At 37.2% G+C, this 20,168-nt stretch overlaps 1 protein-coding gene across 14 annotated transcripts in view; it reads right to left on the bottom strand.

Annotated features, from left to right (window-relative positions):
- The window catches only part of camk2g1 (calcium/calmodulin-dependent protein kinase (CaM kinase) II gamma 1), a 97,935-nt gene that overhangs the window by 14,686 nt on the left and 63,081 nt on the right, over positions 1 to 20,168 (bottom strand). For 4 of the 14 annotated variants that reach the window (XM_065262446.2, XM_065262434.2, XM_065262433.2 and 1 more), the window contains exons 10-17: positions 19,261 to 19,383; positions 18,935 to 19,018; positions 18,773 to 18,815; positions 17,144 to 17,206; positions 12,401 to 12,438; positions 11,729 to 11,815; positions 1,855 to 1,899; positions 252 to 306 (exon numbers count right to left, since the gene is read on the bottom strand). In XM_065262446.2, the coding sequence (XP_065118518.2) occupies positions 252 to 306; positions 1,855 to 1,899; positions 11,729 to 11,815; positions 12,401 to 12,438; positions 17,144 to 17,206; positions 18,773 to 18,815; positions 18,935 to 19,018; positions 19,261 to 19,383 (538 nt within the window). The remainder of the gene's footprint in view (positions 1 to 251; positions 307 to 1,854; positions 1,900 to 11,728; positions 11,816 to 12,400; positions 12,439 to 17,143; positions 17,207 to 18,772; positions 18,816 to 18,934; positions 19,019 to 19,260; positions 19,384 to 20,168) is intronic. The other 10 variants (XM_065262435.2, XM_065262440.2, XM_065262437.2 and 7 more) reach the window with 7 other exon arrangements.

Below are 20,168 nucleotides of genomic sequence, written 5' to 3'. Positions count from 1 at the left end.
TGCTTCACTTCATCGCCCATGAATGCCATCTACCCATAATCCCACTCCTGATCTCAGTCATGCCTTTAAATCACAAAGCCCCGGGTGACCCTGCAGGCCCGTGTTTCATTTCTGACTGATTTTAGATGTTTACTGGTTTAACAAAAGCTTTCTGTTGTATCCTGACAGGAGAGGGACTACAGTACAGACGCGAGGGTTGTGAAGTCACATCGCTTATAGCATGCAGAATAGAGAACTGAAGGTCTGTATACCTCTCCTACCTTTCATATCCTCTTCCTCATTGGTGTTGCAGCTTTCTGTGGAGCTCTGGGGACAGAAAGAAGCAGATATACACAGACGAGATAAATCAGATATGGAGTTCGTTTCAGAATTAGGTGTGGGAGCTTTTCATCCCCACACAATCTGATTCAGTTTTGATTCAAATATGTACCCCAGCTGTCCCTTTCAAAAAGTACAGCTTTGTACCAAAAGAGTCTCAAAGGTTCAAATTGCTACCAAATGTATACATATATTTATCTAAATGGCACATATTAGGACCTTTTCACTGGGTCACATACACTCACCTAAAGGATTATTAGGAACACCATACTAATACTGTGTTTGACCCCCTTTCACCTTCAGAACTTTGATTCAACAAGGTGCTGAAAGCATTCTTTAGAAATGTTGGCCCATATTGATAGGATAGCATCTTGCAGTTGATGGAGATTTGTGGGATGCACATCCAAGGCACTAAGCTCCCTTTCCACCACATCCCAAAGATGCTCTATTGGGTTGAGATCTGGTGACTGGGGGGGCCATTTTAGTACAGTGAACTCATTGTCATGTTCAAGAAACTAATTTGAAATGATTCGAGCTTTGTGACATGGTGCATTAAGTAGCCATCAGAGGATGGGTACATGGTGGCCATAAAGGGATGGACATGGTCAAAAACAATGCTCAGGTAGGCCGTGGCATTTAAATGATGCTCAATTGGCACTAAGGGGACTAAAGTTTGCCAAGAAAACATCCCACACACCATTACACCACCACCAGCAGCCTATACAGTGGTAACAAGGCATGATGGATCCATGTTCTCATTTTGTTTACGCCAAATTCTGACTCTACCATCTGAATGTATCAACAGAAATCGAGACTCATCAGACCAGGCAACATTTTTCCGGTCTTCAACTGTCCAATTTTGGTGAGCTCGTGCAAATTGTAGCCTCTTTTTCCAATTTGTAGTGGAGATGAGTGGTACCTGGTGGGATCTTCTGCTGTTGTAGCCCATCCGCCTCAAGGTTGTGCATGTTGTGGCTTCACAAATGCTTTGCTGCATACCTCGGTTGTAACGAGTGGTTATTTTAGTCAAAGTTGCTTTTCTATCAGCTTGAATTAGTCGGCCCATTCTCCTCTGACCTCTAGTATCAACAAGGCATTTTCACCCACAGGACTGCCGCATACTGGATGTTTTTCCCTTTTCACACCATTCTTTGTAAACCCTAGAAATAGTTGTGCGTGAAAATCCCAGTAACTGAGCAGATTGTGAAATACTCCGACCGGCCCGTCTGGCACCAACAACCATGCCGGAATTGCTTAAATCACCTTTCTTTCCCATTCTGACATTCAGTTTGGAGTTCAGGAGATTGTCTTGACCAGGACCACATCCCTAAATGCATTCAAGCAACTGCCATGTGATTGGTTGATTATATAATTGCATTAATGAGAAATTGAACAGGTGTTCCTAATAATCCTTTAGGTGGGTGCATTTTGACAGTGTGGGTAAATGAATAATAATAATAATAATAATAATAATAATAATTTTCCCCATAATAATGAGAAATGGCTTTATCCAAATGATCAAACGAAGATGCTCACCTTGGGTCCATCAGGAGGGTTGTGTACAACTGTAGTTTGTGGCTCCTGTAAATTGAACAAGATTTCACATCAAGGTTAAAGAAGATGAAACTCCCAACTACATCATAATTAAAGAGATAGTTCACCCAAAATGAAAATCCTGTCATCATTTACACACCCTCATGTTGTTCTAAACCTGTATGAGTCTATCTATGAGTGTATCTAATCTGATGAATACAAAAGAAGATATTTTTTAATAAAAGATGGTAAGCATGCAGTTGACAGTACCCATAGGCTTCCATAGTAGGAAAACAAAATACTATGGAAGTCAGTGGGTACCATCAACTGCATGCTTACCATCATTTATCAAAATGACTTATTTTGTGTTCAACAGAATAAAGAAATGTATACATGTTTATATTAAAATAATGTAAATGATACAAATTTTGGGTGAACTATCCCTTTAAAGCAACACTAAAGAGTTTTTGCTCTTTGCTCCCCCTACAGGTAGGAGGGGAATTGTTCATTACCACTGTCGTAAATAATTTAGCCTACTGCAGGAAAGCTGTCTCTGATTGGATTGTAGTTCTGCCGTAAAGCAAGTTTTTGTAGTTTTCACTCGAACTACAAGACCGCGACACGACGGTTGGATACTTCTTTAGTGCGATTTTGGCCGATAGAGGGCTGCAAAGCGAATGTGAAAGTGCCGTTCACCGTGTTTCGAGTGGATGAACGACTAAAACTTTTTTGGAAACTTTATTTTAAGGTAAAAAAAAACTCTTTGGTGTTGCTTTAAACAAACGTTCACTGGAAATACATACACAAAAAAATTCACAAACACACAAAATAAGAACTAATAAGAAACGACTTTATAAAACACAAGGGTTCTCCTTAAACCCACCACACGTGCATGCACTTACAGATGTGGCCTTTAAAAATGCGCGTCTCTGAGAGCAGAATGCCGCGGAGACTTCCGAAATTCTGCGAGATCCCGCAGATGGGGGGTTCGGTGGGGGACGCAGGAAATATAAAAACCTGTAGAGGGCAGGCGTGTTTCATGTAGGCCATACTGACGACAATGTGTGTGCTCGACTTCATGCTGAGCGTATACTGTATGATATTGAAGTAACATGACACGGATTATTGATGTTTAGGCGATAGACTTTGATGTCATACAAATGCATGCTTTTTGGCAAACATTTTGTTGGCGAAGTTTTCTTTTGCCAGTTACATAAACATTCACATATTCTTCATAAAAATCCGACTCAAACGCGCATCATTTGTCTTATTTTTTCCGTGTACTTACAGTAGAAGAGACGTGATGTATGATAATCGAGTCTTATAACAAAATAATTCGCGAAGACCTTTGAAGAGACCGAGCGCATTTACGCAATATCATTAACTAGTTTATCTAATTTTACATTTAGTTCATTTTTGCATCTGAACTTTTAAATAGCTTTAAAATGGTTGTGTTGCGCTTTTCTGCATTACTGAACAGTAGGCTACTTTTTATATTATCATGTTTCCCTTTACATGGTATGAAACACGATAAAAAAGTATGCATTGGTGTTTAATACATTTCACTGAGAATTTGTATAATATGTTATACTTTTGTACTAAGGAAATAAAATCATATTGTGAGTGTAAATATTCATAAATTCGAGGAGTTTCTGAGGTGTATGTCATCGGCAAAATGCGCAGTTTCTTTGTTGCTGATTAAAAACCGTTGGCTATGTGATTGTTTAAAATTGACATTTTTTCTACTTATTATTAATTTATTTTTTGCCTACATTTACTCAAATAATATCAATGTGAAAATAAGTAAATCATACTTCAAGTTAGGCGTTTTATGTCAAATAGAAATAATAATAAATTGAAATATGCAATTATTACAGTTTTAAAAACTTAAATACATTACTCTGACCTTTTTAAATATATTGACTAAAATAATCTGTAAATGTAATACTTATATTATTAATACATCAAATAATATATGTACATTTTACACAAAATATCTGTTCTATTTTTAGTAATTTATTTTCCAACTAAAAAAATCGCATAACTGCATTAAGAGATTTTATTAAGTTACTTTAATCATTTATTTTAGAGATATTTACAAAGCCACTGAATCATTTTTAACAGTGTGTACATTATGACCTTACGGTAGACTTTTATTAAATGCATATAAATAAAAATATGTAAAACTAAATAAAAAAGATATCATACACGGACTGTATGTAAGCATACGTTTTCTTGTTCGGTGCACGTGGGTTTAAATGCCGTTTTTCTAAAGAAGAATTTTAAAACTTTTTTGGTGGTAGTTGAGAAGAATTCCTTTTTCCATTTCTAAATCATTTTGAGCGCAATAAAAATATATCATATTGTTATTCTTATTATATAAGAATACGCAATTTTTACAACATTTTTAACATATAGAAAATATACGTTAAGCATGTTGTGTGTATTTCCTAATTACAAGCTTTTGATGAAATTGCACCAAAACTAAACGTGCATAAAAACATAAAAAAGTCATTTAAATAAGCGAAAAAACTTTTTTATGAGCTTAAAATGTTGAATATAATGTGCTATTGCTGAAAATTGCCCATTTCTAAAGGAGAATATTCATCTTTAAAGATTAAGAAACAAAAAAGTACTGATAAGCATTCTCAAATATATATATATTCTGCAAGCACTCATTTATCATTTATTTAGTTTTGCGCTGTGTGTAAATGTGCTTTATAAATTAAACTTTACTTTACTTTACTTACTTTACTATCCATAATGATGTAATTTATTTTTTAATAACATATTGTCGCTGTCGGGCAAAGATACTCTCTGGACACCAAGACCATGTCTATGGGTTCAAGAATAACAAAATATTGGCCATATGAAAATCGAAAGTCATCACTTTATTTTGTCCCATTGTTTTCCATTTTGCGGGTGATAAAACTCCTGTGCGCGTCGTTCAAATTCATTGAAATTTCGTTCACTTGTAGTTTAGCAAGTATGTATACTACAATTTCAATAATGTTTTTACACTGCACATCGTCTGAGGAAATCCGAAGTTGCGTCGAGGGGAACCAAGCTGACAGCCGCGACAGCAGAGATTGTCACGTACCTACAAAAGGGTATTGGAAAAAGCTTGCATCTGACCTGCAGCGATATCATTCTGGCTTGGTGGGATGTCAGACAGCGAGAGTCCTCTGATTCTGACCTTGTTCTTTTACTCCTCAGAGTCTAAAACCAGGAGGGCATATTAAGTATTCATTGTATTTTCATTTTAACAGAGAAGCTATGGTTGCGCGTTTCACACACCTCTCCAAACCACGTTGTTAACACTATGCTTGTTCGACTTCATGCGGCGCCGCAAGAACCGACAGCCGGATGACGTCAGAGTACCGCGAGAATGATTCAAGAAATCATATTTCGCCTCGCTCTCGCGATACTGTGACGTCTTCCGGCTGTCGATTCTCGGGGCGCCGCATGAAGTCGAACAAGCCTATTGACAGCAGCAAAAGCTACGCATGCGCTTTTAACTTGTAAAACTCAAAGGTGTATGGGTAATGTAGTCTCTGCTCTCGGTGGGACGAATTAGGTAGCTTGCATTGTGAAGGGCGCTTTGAAAAGCGGCAGCGCAGCCAAAGGATTAAATTAAGCCTCTGATTTAAACAGATGTGCAAATGAGCGTTCTGGTACGCTAGAAGTACGTTCTGGGCGCAGGGAGAGGTGGTGGTACGCTCGCTATATTTGGAAGTGGCGGTACTGAGTACTGGCGCCTACCGGCCCACATTAAAGCACTGGCGGTAGCAAAGGTAGACGGCCCTTTGAAAAGCAAAAGAAAGCTGATAAAAATGAGAAACCTACACTGAAATAAATTGGAGTAGGATTTAGGCTACTTAACAAAATCTAAACATTTTTCACTCCGAAAATGCTATTAAATATAAACAAAATTATCACCAGCTTTAACTTTATTACTTTTTTAATTTTAATTCACTCTTTGTTTCAGCGATGTTTATAAATATACTATATTTTTGCATTTTGATTACAAACTGTTCTACACTGAAAAGAAACTAATGTAATCTTCCTTATTGAATCACGTAAAACACAAGCACCACTTTTCTGAATGATGATAATCACAAACATCCCAGAGTTTGTAAACCAATTGTTTGTAAAACATATTTAATGCTAACTTTACTTAAAAATTCAGAAAATATTTTTTACAGTGTATAAATAAAAAGACATGAAGGAAGTTAATTCCAAAATGTAATTAATTGTACATGGTTTAGCTGCTTGTTTTAGCAGCTATCAGTGACACAGAGTCAAGAAATTAAAAACCACCCACCCCTAGGTCTGCCAATTCTTTGCCAACCCCCAATACTAATCGATCACCTCATCAAAGAAAACCGGTTTATCCAGTTTTCACCAGCGTGTTGGGTTTTAATTCCAACCCTTGCAGTTTCTTTGTTAAAATGCAATTTAAGCAAATAGGCCTTATACATACGCTGTATGTTATTTTAAATGAATGTTTATAACTTATAAAAGTGGATATCAGGTAACTTAATTTGACATATGTTGATATAACCTAGGCTCTCAAGTCCCACCATGAGACACACGCATTTCTGTCAGTTCACACGCTCACACACCAAACCTTGTAAGCTATTTATCACGCTGAGAAGTAAAATAGAACTTTTCCTGCTATACAAATTAATAAAGGAGGTGCTGGTATACAGAGCATTTCTGTCGAGTTTAGCAGTACATTTTTTAGGTGTGGTCAACTTTACGCAGCGCCACAAGAACCGAAAAGCAGATGACATCAGAGTACCGCGAGAAATAAAGCGGAGGAGGTTGGTTTTAAATCGCTCTCGCGGTACTCGGATGTCATCAACTCATGTTTGAGTCTGTATCAGATGAAAATACAGATTTTGATGGAACAACTTATTGTTTGGAGATTGTCAATGGACGTTTCTGAGTGTAATGTTTGTTTTTTCAGTGTGGACCTGCAAAACGCCAAATGCATAAAAATTTATTAATATTGTAATGTCTTAGCATGATATGTTTTCTAAAATGTTTAAAAATGAACAAATCAGTTGTGCGAAACTACACAGAATTTTTTTTTTAATGAAACATATTCAATGGTTACAGTGCCTCATGGTGGGGTTGAACCCCTGGTTCAGAATACCCCATCTGTTTCACTTTGCCCCACAGGCACCGTTCTGGGAAACTGCCTAGCTTAGTAATTCAGGCTAATCTTTAGCTAAATCATTCACATGGTTTTAAATATTAGCCTATCACCAATATTTATGGTATGAATATTTAGACCTGGATAAATCTACTTTAACATAACAGCCTTTATGCCTGGTATGTATAAATTTGACTTTGATAGGATAAAAACTGTTTTTTTGTTAAAAAAAATCATACTTTAATCATAACTCTTTAATTTGTCCTTCTCTTTAACATAGCCAAATATAAATTATGGTTGCTACCTGTATTTGTGGTCACACGGCTACAAATCTGTATGGTTGCCTAGATAAAGGGGGTGGGTCAATTTACCCACTGGCTCACTTTGCCCCACTCTCCCCTACTTGGTATTGAGAAACGGACATTGTTTATCGAAGCCGGAGCGCGAGCTACAAACTACTACGACTTCACTTTCTTTTTGCGTGCCACCACTTCTCATGTTGCTGGTACTTTGACTTAAAGAGTCAAAGGGCGTTTCTATGTGGCGCTGCGCAGACAGTTCGGCAACGAAGACATCAAAGTACCGCGAGAGCAAGTTGAAATGTTACAAATGGTCCGACTTTACCTTTGCTCTCGCGGTACTCTGATGTCAGTCAGCCGACCAGTCAGCGCCGCACCATTTAAAGTCGAACACACAAACCGTCAAGGCAGGGCCGCTGGAAGTCATTTTGAACAGGGGGTGCTGTGAATTTTATTTAACCAAAAAACCTATGAGCCTATAGGCCTATTTAAAATACAATAATAAAAATAAATACATTGAGATTTACTACTTAATTGTCATATACACTTCAGGGCACACAGCCAGGGTCTGAAACACACAGACATCATCAGTTCTCAGATGAATATGCGCTATTAATCAGAAGCAAAAATACTTATACCAGGGGGAATTACTTTCGTTACAATTTACATACAACATATAATATTATAACAACATATAATATTAATTAAACTTCACAATTTTCAATGTCCATGCGGACGAACATATTTTACTTTCGTTTTTAAGTTAGAATCACACGTCGATTAACAGATGTAAAATATTCTCACATTAACATACCTAGTATATTTTTATATAGATCTTTTTTTTACTAAATAGTACTATTACTGTCTTTTTTAAACTTATAAATAATTCATAATTTGAACAAAAATAATGATGGGTTTAGTTCTGATATTGTATACTTTTATAAAGAAATACATGTTGTATAATTACATTTTTAGAATAGGCTTTATATAAGGTTTGTACTGTAAAAATACTTTATGTGTTACAAACAAAAGATAAAGAATTTACAAACGTGTGGAGAGCACTTGGACAGCGAAATGTTTTTTTTTTTTAAAGCATTACTTAAAATGTTTTCTCATCTCACCATATCTACAGGTGCAGAGTCATTATATACAATAAATCCGTTGGGTAGCATTTAAAAAAAAACATTTTAAAGTAGATGCATTTGTTTAAAGCAAAGCATTTATTTACTTAGCTACAGACGAAGCGGCTCTTTAAGCCTTCTAACGTCTCATAATTGGTCATCATTTATGTCCAAGAGACTCAATAATAATCTGTTACATTTTAATCCTTTAATTTTTCATATTAAAAAGCGTTTTTGTGCTGCTGCCCATCCATGTATGTAATAAACAAACCCGCGTTGTCATTCCGTTAATACGCATATTATCAATGCGCTCTTTACTCGCGCAGAAAAAAACTCGCGTCGCGCATTGCGCCGGTTGTATAATAGAGATTCCAAAGTCTCTCATGAGCTAGGGGACGAATGTCCAGGGAGTTCAGTATTTCTGTGTGGGCATGCATCAGGGAAAGGTGTGTGAGTCTTTTCTGGGTCATGGTGCTGCGTATATGTCTTCAAAAGACGCAAGGCAAAGAAAGTGCGCTCGGATGAGGCCACGGATAGGCACAGACAGTAATGAAATTTAAATCCAAAATACACGTAATAACCTACGTGTGTCAAAAATAATTTCCTAAAATATTCATAAGTAATATATCAATTGTGCAAAATATTTTTACTTAAAAAAAAAATATATTTCTCGCTTTCCCGCGACCATGCGTCAAGGTCTGGAGGAAAAGGATACCTGCCCGGATCCCACGCACGCATCTGCAGTTATATACATTTTACAAACCCAGTATTCATTAGATTTTAAGAACTTTTTTGCCACTTTTAAAACTGTAAAACTAAATAAAAAAGATATCATATGCCGAATGAGCATGTAAGCATATGTTTTCTTGTTCGCTCCACGCAACACGGGTTTAAACGCCGTTTTTTTTCTAAAGAATAATGTTTAAACTTTATTGGTGGTGGTTGAGAATAATTTATATTGCAGAATAATGTATATTGCATTTTAGCGCAATATAAATGTATCGTATTGTTATTCTTAATATAAAAGAATACTAATATATTTTTTACAACATTTTTAACTTTAAAACATTCATATAAAGATGCTTTGTACAATAGCTTTGCTTCTGACAACAATTTTCTGTAATAAGTCAGTAAATCAATCACAAAATGTGTTGAAAGTGGCGAATAAAATGCTTGTCAATTCAAACAAAGGTGTATAAAACCGCTTTAATTAACAATAACTAAACTGTGCTCTTTTGCATACCTCTACTTTTCTCATGTCTTTCTTTATACCACCTTTATCTTTTTAAAATCTTGCCACTTTTAGAAATAATTTGTTTGCATTTTTACTGTTATGAATAACGGCTGAAAGGATTAAAAAAAATCATAACACTGACTGCCTATATGCGCAAGAAAGGTATTATTAAAGTTTTAAATATGTAAAACTAAATAAAGATATCATATGCCCACTGTACAGAATGTAAGCATAGGCCCATGTTTTCTTGTTCGCTCTGCGTGGGTTTAAACGACGTTTTTAAAGAATATTTTTTAAACTTTATTGGTGGTGGTTGAGAAGAATTCCTCTTTCCATGTAAAGCAATTTAGCGCAATATACATGTGTCATATTATTGTTCTTAATATATTAAGAACAATAATACTGATATATTTTTACAACATTTTTAACTTTAAAACATGTATCTTTATACCACATGAATCTCTTTAAAATATTAATACTTTTAGAAAAACTGACATAATTATTAATATTATGAACAAACAATGAAACGGTGTCAAAATTCGACAACACAAATAATTAAGATATTCATTGTAAATAGAGTTAAGTGTATTAGGCTGACACTAAATTCTTTGTTTCACTTAGTATAAATGCCCATTGCACGTACAGTCATCTTAATATATGTATGCGCTGTTATGCTGGCAAAAAGGGGTTGAAGTTACTTTGCTGTTTTAATAGAAATGTTAAATATTCAGCAATGCCCTTATTAACTTCTGGAAACAACCGCAATGACAACGCATATAAAAATGTAGGTTTTTTTATGCGCCACCTGGTGGATTTTCTGTGAAGCGAAACACATTAAGGGAAAAGGGAAAGTAGCCCCCCCGAAAACACTTGCAGAATTCTGCGTGACTCCGCGAGACGATTTGGCGAATGCCGCGGGAGAAAACGCCCGTTTTTAAAGGCCACATCTGTATATAATGAAATAATATGGCATGGATCTTAGGATTCTTGCGAAACATTTCATCCTGCCAGACCCACAGGAATGGTGATTCATACACCAGGAGAAACAGACACTGCATTGATTTACATACAATCCATCCTGTATTAGTCACACATTTGCCTAATTTCAATTTTCCACTTGCTTAACCTCCAATAGCTATCGTTAATGTGACACAAATGAACGTGAATGTAATCCCAATTGTATCCTCAAAAGTATCAACTTTTTTTCTGTCGTCTCGTACAGTATGCTTCTGTTAGTCAGCTGTCTATCAGCATTGTGGTGATATTCAGAGGTCTCTGGAGAGGTCAGGAGTTAACTTGTGCTTTTAATGGATTGTTTTGGAGATCCCAGGGTGCTCTTTGCTCTGTTATCTGGGCAGCCGAACAAGCAAGACCTATCTGAAGTGTCAATCCACTTTGTTTGCTGCGGACTGCAGGGAACACTTTGGTTTTCAAAGTGACCAATCAGCTGCCAGCTTTCTGAGTGGGATATGGCATCTTTACTGTGATTGGTCTATGAACTCTGTTTCTAAATATGTTCATAGAACATCAGCAAACCGTAAAATTGAATTTTGCTGTGTACACCTTGAATGTACTGTAAGTCGCTTTGGATAAAATACATTAATGTAGAGTACATTTTTATCAGTGTAGGAAAACATTCACAACGCGCTGTACAAAGATTAAGTGCACGCATTGAAAAAAGACAGGTATGTATTATTTTTTCCAAGTTGAGGTAACAACATAGTACATAGTTTTCCTTTAAAACACCACAAATAGTAAACCAGTACACAAATACACATAGGGGTGAACTAACTAGTGACACCTAAGGCACAACAAACAACAGGGCTTATTTATTAATTTATTATTGAACGCATGCAAACCCTGCTGAAAAATCATTTTAAACCAGCCTAAATTGTTTTATAGTCATGCGGGGCCCTTTCAAAACCAACAAAAAGGCAGGAGACCGCCAAATGATCTTTTCAGCATGGGAATTGTTTGAGGTGTTGTTGACATGCAAACACTTTAACACATTAAGATGAAATTTGGTCAAATGGGCAACAAGAATTAAATGTAAATGATGTACCATTGGTGTAGAGGCGGCTGTGTTGCTTTCTTTCATGGCGTTCACTACAGCGCTCACTACACTGTTTTTAGTGTTGTTTGTCTGGGGCTGAAATAGAGAGGACAGATACAACTTCCTTTCATAGAGATGACATCACTAGAAACATGGCGAACTGAAATATCCCTCTGAAAAACTTTCATTTACAGGCCACAGTAAAAGAAAAGATGAATAACATGCCAGAAAGATGATGTTACAATCATTCATTTATACAGCACAGAGATGATTTTAATATTTCCAGAAAAGCATCAAAGGCAGGCCCTCGTCCTAGGCCCCCAAATGACAAAAAGAGGCCCAGATCGCTAATGGAAATCTTAAAGTACCTCATAAGTTTCGTCAGGAGTGCAGTTGTCAAAATCACTTTAATACGTTTTGAAAACTAGACCCGGTCGCTTCCAATGGGTAACATATGGCTCTTTATTTAATACTGTGAAATAACAGCTTTCAAGCAGGAGCCTTACATAAAAAGTGTTAGCAATATACTTATGCTAAGTGGCACTATGAGGCATTTCATTTCAGACCTATTTTATAAGAAAAATACTCAGAGAAAATATAGAACGAGACTTCTGTGAAAAGTAAAAACTTTTGAAGTAACAATATGAAGTAACATATCTGTAGCAATGTTTCAAGGCTTACCTTGCTTCCATCTGCTTTTTTCAGTAAACTTTTGCATGCTGTAGAGAACAGAAAAGAATTGAATTAATACTTAAGAGTGAATGAGAAAACCATTAATAGATTGCTGGCTTGAAATTTCACCATTTATTACAATACAGAACTGCTGACTAGCATTATTTTGACCACAGGAGAAATGATTTATAGATCCTTTCTCATGCATTTAATTTTAATACATTTTAAAGCTTTGGGAGAACGTATAACATTTTGAGAATAATTCGAGGATACAATTTGCGTCACTAAAATTATTTGCAAAGGATCTGTCAATGGGAATTACAGTGAGATTTACTTTAAAGCCGTCATATCATGAAGAATCAAATTTGCATTGATTATTTTTAATGGTTTTACTGCACTATGAAAACAAGCTGAAAGTAAGTTGCAAAAAGGTCTTGTGACATTTTTGTAACTTTCTGAATATATAAATGCACATATTAACATTGACAACATCTATATGGGGGAAGAAAAGTGGGAAATAATTGAAAGAAGAGGAGTGTGGGATACATCCACACATATTTTTTTAATCCAAGAATTAGAAATAAACTACTTTGTTTATTGTCTGTATCAGTTTAAGCACATTTGATACTAGTAACCCTAAAGGGGAAAAAAGCTATGATATGACTACTTTAAAATTAACTGCTTGGAACGAATTGCACATTTTTAACCAACCTAAGAGATGAGAAACTAAATGAAATTGTTCTCCATTTGCCATTGCATGCATTATAAAGGAAATCATGCCTATTCATTTTCCTGTAAATGCACCGGATATTTCCCAAAGGCTGACTTTCAGAGGTCTTGAATGAATATAACGAAAAGTGGCCCCTGATACACTTCAGAGGACCACAGAGAATAATCCGAACGCTTTTTACCATAACAGATCTATAATGGTACCCTGTTAAAAAAGCAGTATACTCAAAGCATCGGGATTCACATGAAGTGCCTTACCTTCAATAAACAAACAAAAAGAACAAAATGACAAGATAACAAAATCTATTTAGTAGCAAAGAGACAAGGCAGGCATTGTTCACATGGCAGGCCTGCTTTCATGCATCCCTAATCGTGAGGTGAGAGGTGCTGATGGTGGATGCAATTCCCCATACAGTCAGCCATGCAGTGCCAACAAGTTTAAATCACAAATCCCATAATGCAATGCACCAATGAGGCAGGAGCCCTAAAGGTAGACCTCAACTCATTACCATTCAACCATCTCATAGATCTAACTATGCCTCATGAGATTTACAGACTGTTAGGGAACGCTGAGCCAGCAGTCTTCCGTGATCCTGCAGAACTATCTGACGGATACAGGACCCCAGAGCGGCCCACGATGAATCACACTGCTATTAATTCTGAGTGAAAATGAAAGAAATTGACTCATTTTGGGGCAAAGTGTAAAACACTGCAACCTTATTTCTAAGATCATTCACATCTATGAGTTATGCACTTAAGCAAAAGTATTGCATCATAACATAGTGCAAATACAAACTTTAATGTTTTGCATATTAATAGGTTATTAAATGACCACATGAAATACATGTAAAAATCTACACTGAAAAAATAAAGGCTGAATTGACTTAAAAATATAGTGCATCATTTTTGCATCCATTTTTTTTAAGTAAGTTTCACATGAAATTTTAAGCAACTTATGCAAAAATTATGCCAAGTCATTCCAGCATATTAAATTTACAGTGTACTTTGATGTGTTTGATTGGTATTTCATGCAACGTGTAATATTAAAATACTTTGTAAGCAAATTTGATGATGCATTAAATAATTAACTGAAGAATCATAATCATATCAATGTCAGAGCAAATATATAAATGATGATTTAGGTCTCAGACATATTCCTAAGAGGGGAAATAAGTTATATAAATAAATAAATATATATATAATACATAATATATAAAATACATACACTGTAAAAAAATTGGCACTTAAAATTTTAAGTAAAATCAACTTGGATTTACAGGTCATTTCAGTTTTAATTTTTTTTTTATCTTGACCGGTGATGAGCTGCTGTAATTTATAAAATAAAGTTGAATTGGCTTAATTTATTTCAACTTTATTTTATTTTAAGTTACAACAACTCATCACTAGTCAACATAAAAAATTAAAGTTAAAATGACTCGTATATCCAAGTTGATTATCCTTGAAAAATGTAAGTTAATTTAATTAAAAAAAACTTTTTACAGTGCATTACAAGCAATATGGCTGATTTAAAAGGAACACGCCCACATTTTGGAAAATTAGCTTATTAACTTTAACCCGCCAGAGTAAGATAAGTCCATACATACCTTTCTCATCTCCGTGTGTGCTGTAACTCTGGCGCAGCCACGGCTAGCTTAGCTTAGCACAGAGACTGTAAGTGAATGGCTCCAGCTAGCATACTGCTCCCAATAAGTGACAAAATAACACAAACATTTTCCTATTTATGTGTTGTGATTTGTAGCAGTGCTTCGCCTTCAAAGGATATAGTTCCCAGTATGTATACTGTTAAAAGATGGCTGTGTCTCATATGACCTTGTTATTTGTACACGGTGTGACTATACAAATCACAACACATAAATAGGGAAATGTTTGCGTTATTTTGTCACTTATTGGGAGCAGTTTGCTACCTGGAGCCATTTACTTTAAGTCTTTGTGCTAAGCTAAGCTAGCGAGGGCTGCATCAGACAGAGTTAAAGCACACATGGAGATGAGAAAGGTATTTATGGACTTATCTAACACTGGGGGATACAGTAAATAAGCTAAATTCCCAAAATGTGGACGTGTTCCTTTAAAATGCCATATCTTAATTTATCTGGCAGCATACTGTTACATTGGTTATTAAAAGCTCAACGTGAGATGAAATGTTACAATTGGCTAAACATCTTATAAATTTTGCTGGCAGACTGGATTTTACAACGAAAATGTGAAAATAAGCATTTACTAGGTACATTTTTAAAAATAAAGGTGCTTCACGATGCCGCATACGAACCATTTTTGGCTGAATGGTTCCATAAACAACCTTTAAAACCTTAAGCACCTTATTGTTAAGCATGCATTTCCAAATAACATTAAAAAATATTCTGGGTTAAATACAACTTACACTCGAATTAACACCATCCGTGTCCTGAAGTTAACTTGCACAGAAAATTATTCGTCCCCACAGATCATAAAAACTTTGGCAAGATGTTTTAACAGTAGTGTAATTAACATAAAAGATAACTCGGGTTCTGTTTTACCACAAAAAATTACTATTGTCATCTACAAAACATGCACAGTACATACTATAGAAATAATATGAGTAGTATGCTAGGATACAGCCTTGTATTAACTAAAACTTTTTGAACTGGTTCAGCATAAAAGCAAAAACTTCTTGTTTGACGGTGTCCATAATCCTGAGGGATCCGGGCAGATGTTATAGCTTCACGTAATTGCTCTCCTTTGACCACTATGCACATAATAAAGTATTCTCAGATTCTGACAGCTGTTGAGAGACAGCTTGTTGAAGACGGCAGATGGTTGACGTTCGCCTAAACTGACTGACAGCTGTCTTAAATTTTAGTAAGAGCAGGACAATTACCATTGATCAACGTGACGCCTACATCTACAATGCAACTGTGCCCTCCGTGACGGTCTTGACGCACGGATCGCATATTCATTTCTCCTGACTCATGCACACTGTCAACAGTGTTTTCCATCTGCCCTCCAGAGGGCCTCGTTCCCCGCAGACCACCTGGCGACCTCCGGGCCCACATGCCAGTGTTATCATGGTCTGACGACTGGCTGCAAGCCAACCCCGCTCCTGTCCATCCGTGTAGTTAAAGCCCTGCGCTTTCGACAACAGGGAAAGTAAAGTTGGGCGAGAGTGGAAGGGCGATGGTAGCTTGGCTGGGCTGCACAGTTCTGCTTTAGTTAATGACAAAGAACCTCAGGAGCATCCCACCAAATACCACAACCGTGCGTAAGGTGGAGTGCACCAGTGTGGACTCATGGCCATGGTCCAGTATCTTCAGCTAAAGCAGACTTTTCCTAAATGCCATTTAACCCAATAGCAAATATCTCCGGTAAGCTGATCAGCAGGGAAGGAGGAAGCCAAAAAGGGCTGAAGCAATTTAAACGAAAAGTAAAGAAGAAATAAGTCTAAAGGAGGGTGACATTTGCATTTTCTACTCCATGCAGGTGATAACGCATGCCGGCTGATGGTGGGTATCATTATGGCGATCGTTAACATGAATGCAATGCGGCAGTATTGGTTTCAACTCAGACCATACCCAGATGTAGATGCTACTGTCTGATTGTGTATACCAATATATTACCAAAACTCTATACTAATACCACTTAGCCCTTATTAGAGGAAGGTAGATACTGTAACTAAACTTGCTTTAGGGGTTAAAAGCTAAGCGTAAAAAGTAAGCCAATAAAAGCATAAACGCATGCCGTTCCATTCTCTTACAGACACATCGTCTGAATGCATGATGTATATGTGAGAGATGGAAACTCAGCAGGCCACGATTCTTATCATCGTAAGAGCGTATTTACCAAGACTACATAGCAGAGGTTGTTCATGAGACCTAATAATTTATGCAAATGATGGGAGGACAGGCAGGCTTCCCATTGGCTGCATGCTGATTGGACAGAGCAGAGAGAGAGGGCGGAGATTGGAGGCAGTGTGAATGGGGCCGGTCGGGTCCCCCTAGTGGTGAGGTGAAGAGATGCACTCTCACATACCTTCCTGTGCAAGAGCGGCAGTGCTTGTGGTGGGAGCAGCAGGGCTGGTATGCTGCCGACCCACTATTGGACAGAGAGGCGTTGAGTTGGGAGAAGCAAACCCTACAAGTTTCCTCTATTCTTTGGATCATGGTTCTCCAACGTTGTTCCTGGAGGGCACCTGTCCTGCATATTTTAATTCCAACCCTACTTGGTTGGAAGTTGGAAGTGAAATATGCAGGACAGGTTCCCTCGAGGAACAGGGTTGGAGACCAATGCTTTAGATCATGGGTGTCCAATTCTGCTACTGGAGAGCAACCATCTTGCAAATTTTAGCTCCAACCGTAGTTGATTCTGGTCTTATGGTTAACTTGCCTTTGCTAATATGAATTTACTGCAAAGCTGCTTTGCAACAAGGCAATACACTTGAAAATAAGCAGTTGTTTATGGAGGGTTAGAGCTTAATTTTGCAAGAAAGTAGCTTTCCAGAAGCAGGGTTGGCTCTGTCTGGTCTAAAACATTATGATGGGAAAGTTATAGCTATGCAACCTATTTAATTTATTACAACACCTGCACCAATAGTAAATAGCTGAACATTTCTATTTTCTCATTCTCCGGGTGCTATACAAGACCCATATGCTCAAAAACTTGAAACAAGGAACAATATGTTTATACATTTTTGAGGAGCTCCGAGGCAAAAGCCACTAAATGCCACCTCCTTCAAAAATGAGATTTTACGTTCATCAAAAAATTTTGCCTAAAGAGCACCTATTGTCCGATTCACATTTGTAAATTTCCTTTGGTGTGTAAGTGTGTATTAGTACATGTTAACGATATGCAAAAGGTACAAACCCCAAAGTAAAGAATGACGCGAGTTATCATCTCCAACATAAATCTCTTTTCTTGGACTACAACAAACACACAGATTGTATGCAACAGTTTACTTCCAGGGATTGGTGATGTAGACAACACCGACATTATCATTATTTCTCAGCTTTGGACTCACAGCCTGTAAGTTAACTCCTGTTAGCAACCAAATCTTTCAAAATGGTAAGGAGCGTTTCCGGCTGACGTCAGATGTATTCAGGCCAACACAACGTACAGATTAACTGGCCAATCAGAGACCCAGAGCTTTTCAAATCTGTGCTTTTCAGGAAGACAGGAAGCTACAAAAATGTACTGTATGTGGAAAATAATGTGTTTTTTAACCATAAACCACGCAAACACATTGTATTATACAAAATAACGTTTTTTTTTAACAATGAAATAGGTGCTCTTTAAATCCAGGCCATTCAGAAATGCAGATTTGTTGGCAGAATCCATTAAAAGTCCAAACAAAGTGTTAATTTACAAGAAAACTTGTCAGAGATGGCACTTAGAGGATTTTGCATCTGAGCTCTTCATATGATTTATTTGCTGTGTTACCTTAAACTTCAGAAGAAAACACTGAAAGGCAAATACATCTTAATACATAAAAATAAAAGGCCTGAAAATGTCTACTCAATCCCGTAATCCCAAGATCTAGATCCCAAGTGGATTTTTGCTTGACTTAAATACTAAACCAGCCATACAGGGATCTTTTTTACTAGTCAAACTGCAAGAGGAGGGCCATGTTCATCCATGACTTCCCAAGAGACTAAGGCAACTCACCTGAGAAGTTTCTAGAAACCAGCATAGTGGTCAAAATGGCTCCCTGTAAGAATACAGAGAAAAACCAAAGTCTTAGCAACCTTTGCAACAAGACATGCCACCTCTTATCCAAGCGAGGAAGACTTTAAAAGAAGAGCAAAGTGTGTCACATTCATTCTGTACCTTCAGTTTCCTGCGGGCATTGAACTTGCGCAAGCACTCCACTGTCTCCTGACGATGCATCATGGATGCCACTGTGGACCGTTGCTTAAAAACATAACCATTACAGAGAAAAATCATAATTATGTGGGTAACCATGCCGAGTCATTGGGCGGACTAAAATGGCAACATATAAACATGTTGACTTATTCTTAAAGTTCATTTTTTGGAACCTGATAGTCAACGCAAATAAAAACGCATTCTTGATGACCATTTTTGGATTAACTATCACTTCAAATTCCAGAAGAGTGTCAGAAGCTTCCCAAAATTTGTCGGCAGAGATAACTTACGCAGACCCATGGGTGCTTGAGGGCCTGCTCTGCTGTGATCCGCTTGGCAGGGTTGATGGTCAGCATTTGGTTGATGAGGTTCTTGGCCTCGGGGGTGACCGTATCCCACTCCGGAGATGGAAACTGTAGGGAACACCAATAGAAAAACATGATCAACTTGAATACTGAATGGTTGACATGTATGGTAATGCCTAGAGTGCTTTCCCACCCCAAGCCGTACTGCCACACATAGAGAGCAACCTGGGACTTGGCCTAATGATATTAAACTGCTGTACAAAATTCAATGAGTCACGGTACAGTATCCCTCTATTCGTTCCATGCGTGTTATTTCCACATTTCACACCGCAACTGGAGAAGATTGCAGTTGTAATTAGCCAATAAAGAGTCATGTCTGTATCCGAGTTAAATCCGTGTCGCACCACCTCATTCATACCGGGAGATCTTCGACGTGGCCATTGCAAAATGTTTGTCTGTTCCAGGAAAATCCTGGGCAGGTTCCAGGAAGTGTAATTTGTTTGCGCATCAAGCTGCGTTGCATCAGCTACACTGAATGTGTGGATAGTACTTAGAAACACGGCAGGTGTTCATAAGCCCTTACACTGCGCTAATGTAGTTGTGCATTTGGCCCAAATCACTGTTACTGCATGTCAAGGGTGGGGATTGGTTTGCATTGCTTCAGCCCCAGCAAGCGAAGACAAACTAAGAGACATCTTACAACATTTATTATTACACAACATTTTGGTCATATCGCCCACACCTAACATGACTAAACTGGCCTGTCCACCAACCCGTAACCACAAAAAAACTTGTTCGAAGAGCATTTTTGGTGGGGTGAGAGTTAAATAATTTCTTCTATTTCATGCATCACATTTATGGGAAGGCAATACAAAGTAAAAAAGCAAACAATC

The sequence above is a fragment of the Paramisgurnus dabryanus genome, chromosome 1 (genome assembly GCF_030506205.2).
Source record: "Paramisgurnus dabryanus chromosome 1, PD_genome_1.1, whole genome shotgun sequence".
In the NCBI taxonomy this organism is placed as follows: Eukaryota; Metazoa; Chordata; class Actinopteri; order Cypriniformes; family Cobitidae; genus Paramisgurnus; species Paramisgurnus dabryanus.
The sequence above is the reverse complement of the archived record's forward strand: the minus strand, read 5'-3'. Positions and strand labels throughout refer to the sequence as shown.